Here is a 13239-nt window from a genome sequence, read left to right as displayed (position 1 = left end):
ACTCAGACCGCTGACACTCACTGTCTGGGCTTACGCGTGAAGACTGGAGAGTTGAGTGACATACAGGAGGGCTGCCAGCATCCATGGAATCATACCCCAGCAGGAGTCGACACTAGCAAATGGGGAACAGAAATATGTACACACGCATGAGAAATAACTGTTCAGCATACATCGGATGGTTCACTTGGTGATTCATGCCTTGGCACTGGAGGCAAGGCTTGACTCCATTATAGTGAGAGAGCATGGGCAAGCTCCACGTCACGAGATACTCACTCTGAGGCATTGACTCGCTCTCACTGTTGTGCCTGGAGCTGGTAGACTCGGAATTGAGACTCAGAGTACTGGGGACTGAGGACAGCTCGTTGTACAGTTGCTCCATGTCATCAGGGGCTACAGGCCAGGGCTGTCTGCGGCTGTGCCTGACCGAATCCCAGCTGTGCTGTTTCAGAATGTCACACCCCTGCTTTGTTTTCGCCAAGAGGCCCAGTATGTAGAGACAGGTCCTGTGGGAGCAGAAAAAAGAAACGTCAGTGGAAACAACAGGCCATATTTTGGTCGATTGTTGATGGCCATAATCCTAAACAAGGATGCTGCATTAGGATCACTACTGGAGATAAATATTCAGAAGGTCACTGTATTAGGGTCACTACTGGAGATAAATATTCAGAATGGCACTGTAGAATCTTATCAAATACTTCCTCAAACTCCTTGTATACAACATCCACTGATCCTCTTCTATCCATCACTTCAGTGATGGACAAAATACGTCACTAGGTTAGTTAGATATGACTTGACTTTCACAAAACCATGTTGACCCTCCCTGAACAGCTTATACTTTTTCTAAGCGTTTACTTATTCTGTCCCCATGATGGATCGTAGCAATTATACCACCAACATAAATTCACTGGCCTGTCATTTACTTAGTTTGTCCCCCTCTTTTTTTTTTGAGTAGGTAGATATAGACAATTACCATTCCACTGGTGCAGTGCCACATTCCACACCATGTTGTTAACTAGTACCCATAGGCTGGAATCAGTATCAACATGTCATGCATTTCAACACAGCAGTTGTAACAGCAGCACCCAATGACGAACACAAAGTACCAAACCCTTAAACACAATCCAGATCTGACAAATGGAGTAGGATTTTTCGCTGCACTGGTGTAACAAGCAGACGAGGGGAGAAATCGGGCAGTAGCTGCTCTGTTCGTTTGGCGCTTCCACCGGGATTTTCTGGCAGAAGTGACAGGGTACTTTGAATACGCCTGCTTTAATATGGGCATGCGTATTGCAATGAGACTAAAGAACTGGGAGTATATCAAACAACTTGTCTCCCATCATTTGCACCCTACCAACCTATTACAAGCACTGAAGCCATGCCCTACACTACGCAACAGTGGGTACTGGAGGCCATGCCCCATGCTATACTACAACTGGCACAGGAAGCCGTGCCATACTTCAGCTGACAGGAGGCTGTGCCCTATGTCATACCACAACTGGCACTGGAGGCCATGCCCCATGCCATACTACAACTGCACCGGAGGCTGCAACACGTGTTACATCGCAACAGGCATTGGAGGGCTACTGTAGCCATTTTCCACCTTCCCCGGGTGGGCTCCCCAATGGAAGTGGGAATCCCACCCAAAATATGGTAAAAAGCCTGACCCTGGAAAATTGGCATGGTCAGGAATGCAGCAATAGAGTGGGGGCACAAAGCCCACCCCACTGACTACATTGGGATTCTACCCGAGTGGAAAATCATGCCTATATCAGACACTGAGATTTTAAGTAAGGATATTGCTGGTAGCTAAATGCGTTGCATCATGTCCTGTTAAAAAAAAATTGGGAATAAAATAGATATCCAGGGCAAGTTACAGGCTGGAATCTAATCGCAAGGTTTGGGTGGTTCAGTGAGAAAGAGATGGAGGAGCAAATCTGTAGGCAAATTTCAAAGAAATATAAAAATAATAGAGCAGGAACAGTAGGGGACTTCAATTACCCTAATACGGACAGGAAAAAAAAAAGTGTAAAGGGCAAGGAGGGTGAAGAGTTCCTAAAATGTGTACAGGAGAACTTTCTTAATTAGTGTGTTTCTAGGCCAACGAGGAAGGAAGCAGTGCTGGATTTAGTTCTAGGGAATGAAGTAGGGCAAGTGGTATGTGTTTCAGTGGAAGAACATCTGGGTAATAGTGATCATAATATTAGATTTAAAGTAGTTACAGAAAGGGACAAAGAAAAATCAACGGTGAAAATATTTAACTGGAAGAAAGCCAATTTCAGTGATTTGAGAAGGGATCTAGCACAGGTGGACTGGAAACAAAGACTGGCCAAAAAAAGTTAATAAGCAATGGCAGGCCTTCAAGGCAGAAATAGTTCAGGTACAAACCAAGCACATTGCCACAAGGAGGAAAGATAGGGCTTCCAAAACTTCCTCGATGACGAAGGAAATGGAGGTTAAAATAAAACAGGAAAAGGAGTTTTATGACAAATGTCAGGTACAGAATACAGTAGAAAACCAGGCAGAATATAGAGAGTGCAGGGAGAAATTGAAATAGGATCTAAGAAGGGCAAAGAGAGAGTATGAGAAAAGATTAGTGGGTAACATAAGTGGGAACCCAAAAATATTTTATAAACATACAAAAAGTAAAAGGATAATTAAAAGGAATGGTGGGGCTGATTAGGGACAAAAAAAATGAAACCTTTTTGAGGAGGCAGAGGGCATCACGGAGGTACTGATGTGTACTTTGCATCTGTCTTCACAAAAAAGGATGAAATTAATTTTGATGTAGAGGAGGAAGGACTAGGGATATTGGAAAAGATAAAAATAGATAGAAAGGTGGTGCTAAATAGGTTGGCATCACTCAAAGTTAACAAGTCACCCGGTCCTGATGGGATGCATTCCAGGTTGCTGAGAAAAGCAAGGGTGGACTGCAGCTACTGGTTATGGTTCTGCTGTTGCCATTTACAGCTCCTCTAGACCCATCTTTTGTTTCTTTACTTGTCCCGTCACCATCCTCCTTGACTTGCATCATCATCCCTTTTGTCATTTAATCACTCTTGCCCTTTAACCTATCAGAGACCTTTCCTTTTGTTCTTTCCTCCCCTCTCCTTTCCCTGGCTCTATATTTGCTTAAAAACTTAACTCTAACATCTTCCAGTTCTGACGAAGGGTCTTTGACCTGAAACATTGGGCCCGATATTAGGAGGGTGGCGGGTTCGCAGCGGGGGGGTCGACTGGTCCCTATTTAAAAGGGGCAGTCCTCCACTGACTGATGCTGCAGAAAATAGGAAAAATTACAGCATGGAGCAGCCCAGGGGGAAGGCTGCTCCCAGGTTTAATGATGCCTCATTCCAGGTCCTACTGGATGGGGTGAGGAGGAGGGGGAGGGCAGAGATCTTCCCCCGGCGGGCGGGAGGAAGCGGCCTGCCTCTGCTACCAAGGCCTGGCTCGAGGTGGCAGAGGAGGTCACCTGCACCACCAACATATCACACATCTGCATACAGTGCAGGAGGCACTTCAATGACCTAAGTAGGTCAGCCGAAGTGAGTACACTTACTCATTCCCCTACACTCTGTCTGCCACATCACCGCCCCCACCCCACATCTCCTTCTGCACTGCCAACACTACTCTGTCACATCACTCCTCACACCTACTCAAAGCTCATCCTCACCTTACTTGCACTTACTCACCTCGCCAGTACTCATCCCGCCACTATCACTCAACCCAGTCCTCATACAATCTCATGGCTCTCTCTCATACTCACCCTCTCATGCATCTCTTTCACAGTCAGCCTCACTCAACCTGCCACTACCAGTGCTGCAGCTACAGGGCATGCATCACATATGTGCAGTAGGAAGCGTAAGGCAAACTGTCGTGAGCATGAAGGGGATGCACAAGGGTGTTTTGAGGGTTTGTCATGGTTTTTACTTATATTTAATTTCTGATCAACTCAGATAACATATTATATTGTCACCACTACTGCCACGTCTTTGCAAATCTAGTCAGGTTTGTGCAATAATGCCCTTTCCTGAGGATCACTATAAAGACCCACAACTGATGCCACCCATTGTGTCACTGCAGAGTGGGTGTAGGTGTATTTGCAGGGCTCTATTGTGCAGATGACTGAGACACGTTGGCGATGTCCCCGGTGGCACCCTGGAAGGATGCGGAGGAGATGTTGTTGAGGGCAGTGGTGACTTTAACAGCCACAGGTAAGAAGATGGTGCTCAGCTCGGCATGAAGGAGGCTGCAGATGTCCACGACTACATGTCGAGTGACTCTGAGCCTCCGTGTGCACTGCTGCTCAGAGAGGTCCAGGAAGCTGCGCCTCGGTCTGTAGACCCTGTGGCGAGGGGAGTGCCTTCTGCGACGCATCTTTCTCTGCGGTTGCCCTCCCTCCTGCTGTGCAGGTAGATGTGTCACAGCACTGTGTTGTGGGGCTCCACGTGTCAGAGGTGGACGGCGTGGCCGGCAAGGCTGGTGATGCCGTTCGTCCTCCGAGGAGGTCACGACTGCAGCTATAGTGGCCCCCATCCGGAAGATGTACATTTGAGGGGGTCCGCAAGGTAGGTAAATGTGTCTAGACACCGGGGTAAGTGTGCAAGTTGGTGAATTTTATTGTTAGGAGGAGGGTGGTGGAGGCCAAACTTTGTCCAAAGTGACAGAGTGGCCTCCTGCAATGAGTGAGGGTCTATCCCCTCCCCCCACCTGTCAAATGGACCTTTGCAGCTGCCACAGGCTAATGGCTGCAACATGCCCATTTCAACTGGGAGTGTTTCCCCCAGTACAGGAAACAGTCCCACTTGTTTGGAAAATCCCACCCCTCCTAAAATATCATGTTAATCAGGTCTGTAAACAACCTGAAATACCTAAATAATTATCTTAAGTGCAATCCCGCCGGCTTTAATTGCCGGCGGGAGTCCCACATGCGGGGGCTGCACGCACATGTCAGCGTGTCACTGGGGAACCCAGAAGTGGGCGGGTTGGAGCCAGGCTCCAGACCCCGCCCTGGGAATCCCCGATTTGCGCAGCCCCCCACGCCACGAACGCACCCGCTCGGGGGTGCGAAAATCGAGCCCATTAACTCTGTTCCTTTCTCCGTATATGCTGCCTCACTTGCTGAGCTTTTCCAGCATTTTCTGTTTTTATTTCAGATTTCCAGCAACCACAGTATTTTGCTTTTGAAAGCAAGGGTGGAGATGGCAGAGGCTCTGACCAAACTTTCAATCGTTTTTGGATATGGGAGTAGTGCCAGAGGACTGAAGGACTGCAAATGTTACACCCCTGTTCAAAAAAAGGGGAGAGGGATAAACCTGGTAAATCGCCCTATCAAACAGATATTCCGCTTTGGATACTGTTGGGGGAGATGGCTTATCAGGGGAAAGCAGCAAGAGCCAAGTTCATGGCACCATGGGTGGCTCTGCTGCACATGAGGGGAGGAAGAAGAGTGGCAGGGCTATATTGATAGGGGATTCAATTGTAAGGGGAACAGATAGGCGTTTCTGCGGCCTTAAACGTGACTCCAGGATGGTATGTTGCCTCTCTGGTGCTGGGGTCAAGGATGTCACGAAGCGGCTGCAGGACATTCTGGAGGGGGAGGGTGAACAGCCAGTAGTCATAGTCCATATCGGTACCAACGGCATAGGTAAAAAAATGGGATGAGGTCCTGCAAGGTGAATTCAAGGAGTTAGGAGATAAATTAAAAAGCAGGACCCCAAAGGTAGTGATCTCAGGATTACTACCAGTGCCACGTGCTAGTGAGTATAGGAACAGGAGAATAGACAGGATGAATGCGTGGCTGCAGGGATGGTGTAGGAGGGAGGGATTTAGATTCCTGGGACATTGGGACCAGTTTTGGGGAAGGTGGGACCTGTACAAGCGAGACGGGTTACACCCGAGCAGGACCGGGACCTATATCCTCGTGGGGGTGTTTGCTAGTGCTGTTGGGGAAGGTTCAAACTAGAGTGGCAGGAGGATGGGAACCTGAGCGGGGAGTCAGAAGGGAGTAAAGTTGAGAGCAGCAAGAGAGGGGAAGACCCAGGGGAAATTTACAATACAAATAGTACAAACAGTTGTTCAAGAACGAGTGAAAGGGAAAAGCGTAGAGCAGCAGAAAGTGTACTTTAGGCAATACAGATATAGTGAAAACTAGATGGCATAAGGCGATTAACCCAGCATCAAAGCTGAAGGTCAGGCTAGGGTGTGTGGCCCAACTAAGAGTTCTATATACAAATGTACGGAGTATAAGGAATAAATTAAATGAACTACAGGTTCAAATTCAAATTGGAGGGTATGACATGATAGCTATTACTGAGACATGGCTGCAGGACGGTCAGGATTGGGAACTAAATATACCAGGTTATAAGGTCTACAGGAGAGACAGGGAAAATGGAAGAGGGGGAGGAGTAGCCTTAATGATTAGAGATGAAATCACTTCAATGATAAAGGAGGATATAACGAGAGGTAAGCAGCCAACGGAGACCTTATGGGTTGAATTGAAAAATAGGAAAGGATCTAAGACTATTGTGGGAGTTGTGTATAGGACCCCTGGCAGCAGCTCTGAAGTGCGAGATTGTATAAATGCAGAGATTAGACAAGCGTGTAAGAAAGGCATAGTGGTCTCAATGGGGGACTTTAACCTTCACATAGATTGGGAAAAGCAGACTAGTAACTGTCAGATAGGTAGTGAATTTCTTGAGTGTGTCCGGGATAGTTTTCTACAGCAGTATGTCCTAGAGGCAACAAGGGGGCAAGCCATACTAGATTTAGGAATGAGTAATGAACCAGATTTAGTTAACAGCTTAACGGTGCGTGAACATCTATCCAATAGCGATCATAACATGATCGAGTTCAATGTAGTGTTTGAAAGGGAAAAAAGTGAGTCAGCTGCTAAGATTCTAGACTTGGGTAAGGCCGACTTCAATGGGATGAGACAGAGACTGTCCACAGTAAACTGGGCAAATCTGTTAATGGGTAAAACGACTGATGATCAGTGGGAAATGTTTAAAGAAACATTTAACGAGATACCGAACCGGTTTATACCCCCGAGAGGCAAGAACTCTACTTGCCATAAAAAACAGCCATGGACAACTAGAGGTAAGGGACAGTATAAGACATAAGGAAAGGGCATACAAAAAGGCAAAAAATGGTACAGATCCTGACGAATGGGAAAGATACTAAGATCAACAAAGGGTCACAAAACAGATAGTAAGAGCTACAAAAAGAGAGTATGAAAAGAAACTTGCAAGGGATATCAAAACCAATACAAAGAACTTTTATAGTTACATTAGGAAAAAGAGGGTGGTCAGGAGCAGTGCTGATCCCTTAAAAACTGAAAGTGGGGATATTGTCATTGACAATGGGGAAATGGCGGACATGTTGAACAATTACTTTGCGTCAGTATTTACAGTCGAAAAAGAGGATAGCATGCCGGAAATCCCAAGAAAACTAATATTGAATCGGGGACAGGGACTCGATAAAATTAACATAAGTAAAGCAACAGTAATGAAGAAAATAATAGCACTGAAGGGTGACAAATCCCCAGGACCAGATGGTTTCCATCCCAGGGTTTTAATGATGGGTGAAACTAGAACTAGGGGGCATAATCTTAGAATAAGGGGCTGCTCTTTCAAAACTGAGATGAGGAGAATCTTCTTCACTCAGAGGGTAGTAGGTCTGTGGAATTTGCTGCCCCAGGAAGCTGTGGAAGCTACATCATTAAATAAATTTAAAACAGAAATAGATAGTTTCCTAGAAGTAAAGGGAATTAGGGGTTACGGGGAGCGGGCAGGAAATTGGACATGAATTTAGATTTGAGGTTAGGATCAGATCAGCCATCATCTTATTGAATGGCGGAGCAGGCTCGAGGGGCCGATTGGCCTACTCCTGCTCCTATTTCTTATGTTCTTAAAGGAAGTAGGTGAGCACATTGCAGATGCCCTAACTATAATCTTTCAAAGTTCTCTAGATTCAGCAACTGTCCCTCTAGATTGGAAAAATGCACATGTCACTCCACTTTTTAAGAAAGGAGAGAGAGGGAAGCCAGTGAATTATAGACCAGTTAGCCTAACATCTGTTGGGAAAATGCTGGAGTCTATAATTAAAGATGGGTGACTGAACACCGAAAATTTTCAGTTAATCAGAGAGCCAGCGTGGATTTGTGAAAGGTAGGTCGTGCCTGACAAACCTGACTGAATTTTTTGAAGAGGTGACTAAAGTAGTGGACGGGGAATGTCAATGGATGTTATTTATATGGACTTCCAGAAGGCATTTAATAAGGTCCCACATAAGAGACTGTTAGCTAAGATAGAAGCCCATGGAATCGAGGGAAAAGTACGGACTTGGTTGGGAAATTGGCTGAGCGAAAGGCGACAGAGAGTCGGGATAATGGGTCAGTACTCACATTGGCAGGATGTGACTAGTGGAGTCCCACAGGGATATGTCTTGGGGCCTCAATTATTCACAATATTTATTAACGACTTAGATGAAGGCATAGAAATTCTCATATCTAAGTTTGCATTGTAAGCAGTGTAGATGAAAACATAAAATTACAAAGCGATATTGATAGATTAGGTGAATGGGCAAAACTGTGGCAAATGGAATTCAATGTAGACAAATGTGAGGTCATCCACTTTGGATCAAAAAAGGATAGAACAGGGTACTTTCTAAATGGTAAAAAGTTAAAAACAGTGAATGTCCAAAGGGACAGGGGTTCAGGTACATAGATCATTGAAGTGTCATGAACAGGTGCAGAAAATAATCAAGAAGGCTAATGGAATGTTGGCCTTTATATCTAGAGGACTAGAATACAAAGGGGCAGAAGCTATGCTGCAGCTATATAAAACCATGGTTAGACCGCACCTGGAGCACTGTGACCAGTTCTGGGCACCGCACCTTCGGAAGAACATATTGGCCTTGGAGGGAGTGCAGCGTAGGTTTACTAGAATGATACCCGGACTTCAAGGGTTGAGTTATGAGGAGAGATTACACAAATTGGGGTTGTATTCTCTAGAGTTTCGAAGGTTAAGGGGTGATCTGATTGAAGTTTATAAGATATTCAGGGGAACAGATAGGGTGGATAGAGAGAAACTATTTCCGCTGGTTGGGGATTCTAGGAGTAGGGGGCACAGTCTAAAAATTAGAGCCAGACCTTTCAGGAGCGAGATTAGAAAACATTTCTACACACAAAGGGTGGTAGAAGTTTGGAACTCTCTTCCGCAAACGGCAATTGATACTAGCTCAATTGCTGAATTTAAATCTGAGCTAGATAGCTTTTTGGCAACCAAAGGTATTAAGGGATATGGGCCAAAGGCAGGTATATGGAGTTAGATCACAGATCAGCCATGATCTTATCAAATGGCGGAGCAGGCACAAGGGGCTGAATGGCCTACTCCTGTTCCTATGTACTGGCCAGTCAGACTAACATCACTGGTGGGAAAACTACGACAGACCATTGTCAAGGACGAAATGAATTCTCACTTGGAGCAGCATGGGTTAATAAGGGACAGCCAGCACGGATGTGTTAAAGGCAAATTGTGTCTGACTAACCTGATTGATGTGGAGATGCCGGTGATGGACTGGGGTTGACAATTGTAAACAATTTTACAACACCAAGTTATAGTCCAGCAATTTTATTTTAAATTCACAAGCTTTCGGAGATTTCACATCGTTAACCTGATTGAGTTCTTTGATGAAGTAACAGAGGGTAGATGAAGGTAGTGCATATATGGACTTTCAAAAGGCATTTGATAAGATACAACATAACAGACTTATAACAAATAGAGGCATATGGATTTAAAGGACGGTGGTAACCTGGGTACATAATTGGCTAATGGACAGCAGGCAGAGAGTAGTGGTGAATGGATGTTTTTATGACTGGAAAGAAGTATGCAGTGGGGTCCCCCAGGGGTCAGTATTAGGACCATTGCTTTTCTTCTTATATATAAATGACCTGAACTTGGGTATGGCGAGTACAATTTCGAAGTTTGTGGATGATGCAAAACTTGGTAACGTAGTAAATAGTGAGGAGGATCGAAGCAAACTTCAGGAGAACTTAGCTAGGCTGGTGAAATGGACAGTCAGATGACAGATACAATTTAATATGGATAAGTATGAAGTGATGCACTTTGGGAGGAACAACATGGAGAGGCAGTAAAATCTAAATGGTACTATTCGAGGGGGGTGCAAGAGCAGAGGGGTCTGGGGGTAAATATTCACAAATCTTTGAAGATGGCAAGGGCATGTTGATAAGGTGGTTAAGGAAGTGTATGGGATTCTTGGCTTTGAATACAAAAGCAAGGAAGTCATGCTAAACCTTTACAAATCACTGGTTTGGCCTCAGCTGGAGTATAGTGTACAATTCTGGGCACCGCACTTCAAGAAGAATGTCAAGGCAATGGAGAGGGTACAGAGGAGGTTTACCAGGATGATACCACGGATGAGAGACGTCAGTTGTGTGGAGAGATTGGAGAAGCTGGGGTTCATAGAATCATAGAAATTTACGGCACAGGAGGAGGCCATTCGGCCCATCGTGTCTGTGCCGGTCGAAGAAGAGCAATCCAGCCTAATCCCACTTTCCAGCACTTGGTCGGTAGCCCTGTAGGTTATGGCACTTCAAGTGCATATCCAAGTACTTTTTAAATGCGGTGAGGGTTTCTGCCTCTACCACCCTTTCAGGCAGTGAGTTCCAAACCCCCACCACCCTTCTGGGTGAAAAGTTTTTTCCTCAGCTCCCCTCTAATCCTGCTACCAATTACTTTAAATCCATGTTCCTGGTCATTGACCTCTGTGCTAAGGAAACTAGGTCCTTCCCATCCACTCTATCTGGGCCCCTCATAATTTTATATACCTCGATTAAATCTCCCCTCAGCCTTCTCTGTTCCAAAGAAAACACCCCCAGCCTATCCAATCTTTCCTCATAGCTAAAATTCTCCAGTCCTGGCAACATCCTCGTAAATCTCCTCTGTATCCTCTCTAGTGCAATCACATCTTTCCTATGATGTGGCGACCAGAACTGTACGTGGTACTCTAGCTGCGGCCTAACCAGTGTTTTACACAGTTCTAGCATAACCTCCCTGCTCTTAGTCTATGTCTCGGCTAATAAAGGATTGTTCTCTTTGGGGCAGAGAAGGTTAAGGGGAGACCTAATAGAGGTATTCAAAATTCTGAGGGGTTTTGATAAAGTAGGGAGAAACGATTTCCTCTGGCAAGTGGGTCAGTAACCAGAGGTCATAGATTTAAAATACTTGGAAAAAGAAGAGAGGAAATGGAGAACTTTTTTTCCCACACAAGAGGGCTGTTAAGATCTGGAATGCACTGCCTGAAAGGGTGGTGGAAGCAGATTCTATAGGAACTTTCAAAAAGCAATTGGACATATACTTGGAGGCCTAATTTGCAGGGTTATGGGGAAAAAGCTGGGTGTGGGACTAAATTGGACAGCTCTTTCAAAGAGCCGGCACAAGCATGATGGGCCGAATGGCATCCTTCTGTGCTTTAACATTCTATATGTACAGAACAACGGATGCCCGGGCAAATTTCAGGCTGGAATCTATTAGAGAGGTTCAGATGGTTTATATACAGAATAATGGATACCTGGGAGTGAGTTACAGGATGGAATCTAATCAAGGGGTTCAGATGGTTTACATATAGAACAGGTATCTGGGAGTAATTGTAAGGAAAAGTGCATCTAACAGTCAAAATTGAGATTGCTGCAACCACAAAATGTCAGAAGTCAACAAGTACAGTCTGTGAGTTCAGTGATTACAGCAAACTCCAAAAATCTGCAGGGAAATGAAACTAGTGGACAGTTTACTGAGGTCTCCAGATACTGAGACCGATCACCACATGTACCCATGCTTCTCTTTCTGATCAACTTCCATGAGGACTGCCACTTACCCTCTGACTGAGAAGATCTCACAGGTCTGGGCCAGAGCTATAACATCCGGGATCACGTTCTCCTCCTGAAGCAGGTTCAGTCCCCAGTTGGACGAGCCGATGTTTCCCTGAAATCCACAACACAATCTGGTCAGAAGCCTCAAGCAGACCATCATCTGGCATCATTTAAGGAGAAAGGACACTGACAAGAAACAAACAGGGCAACCAAAAGCATAGTCGAAGAGATAGGTTCTGAAGAGGTTTTTGAAGAAAGTCAGAGATATGGTGAAGGGAAGTGATTCTGGGATAGACTTCCACAAAGCAGAGCTAGAGTGACTGAAGGATTGACCTCTGCTGGTGGAGCAGAGGGAGTAGGGAATGGGCAATGATCAGGATTCAGAGGAGCACAGGGTAGGGGCTGGGATTTACAGCTCAACAATATCACCAAGGTAAGATTTCATGGTCAATACAATGGACAGGGTGCCGTGGAGTTGAGCAGGGATGGGGAGGGTTGATCGGTGAGGGGGGTTTTGTGTGAGAAATGACCCATCTACATGCTGCAATAACCCACTCATGTGTTGCTTAATTTACTGTTGGCTCCTGTACATCTGCCAATTCCTGCTTGGGTTGGGGTTGACCAGCAAGGGAAGAAGCATGAGCAGGGCAACACCCAAAGTAACAGAGGGCACAAAACCTGCCTCCACTGGACAAAAGTGACCAAGCCCTCAGGCTATGGGTTCAAACATGTTCCTTTGTAGATGATTGGAGACGGGCTGACTGCTCGAAGCAATGTCAGCAATTTCTATTTAAAAAGGTATTATTTTGTTCCTCTCAAAGACAACGAGGCACAGTTCTATGGGTGACAGCCGTCCTCCAGTACCTCACCCAAATGACCATTTCTCACGTGTGAGCTTAGCCAGGTGAGTGCTGACTAATTATTTGAACACATAGGAGCACCACAACTGAACTCAATCCTGTGTTCCAGTCATGGACAAAGACTGCAGGCTGTGTGTTCTGGTAAACCTCCCTTCCCAGTCTAATTACGCAATCTACAATGGCCACTTTTGATAATAAGTGACACAAAGCTAGAATGGAGCCACTACAAGCAAAATTGGAACAAAATAAAAGGGAAACTGAGGGAATGTCTACATCATCACAAAATGTCTGTCTGCTGTGTGCTCATGGCTTCATCACAGGGGTACAATTTCTTATCGATAAAGAAGTGTCTCATATGACACCATGATGCTCAGGATGGTTATACAATGAGCCACGCAGACCAGAAAGGATCCATGTTTGACCCCATTCTGTGCGGAGCCAGCCGAGCTCAGCCCAGTGGTGGAGGACTGCAGTTAGCCCCAGGGCTAACGA

At 45.5% G+C, this 13239-nt stretch overlaps 1 protein-coding gene across 3 annotated transcripts in view; it reads right to left on the bottom strand.

Moving 5' to 3' along the window:
- The window catches only part of rictora (RPTOR independent companion of MTOR, complex 2 a), a 302106-nt gene that overhangs the window by 31494 nt on the left and 257373 nt on the right, over window positions 1-13239 (bottom strand). For all 3 annotated transcript variants that reach the window (XM_067982377.1, XM_067982379.1, XM_067982378.1), the window contains exons 29-30: window positions 11893-11999; window positions 274-503 (exon numbers count right to left, since the gene is read on the bottom strand). In XM_067982377.1, coding sequence (XP_067838478.1) covers window positions 274-503; window positions 11893-11999 — 337 coding nt within the window. The remainder of the gene's footprint in view (window positions 1-273; window positions 504-11892; window positions 12000-13239) is intronic.

Source organism: Heptranchias perlo, chromosome 4, assembly GCF_035084215.1.
Source record: "Heptranchias perlo isolate sHepPer1 chromosome 4, sHepPer1.hap1, whole genome shotgun sequence".
NCBI lineage: Eukaryota > Metazoa > Chordata > Chondrichthyes > Hexanchiformes > Hexanchidae > Heptranchias > Heptranchias perlo.
This window is presented reverse-complemented; position numbering and strand designations above follow the sequence as displayed.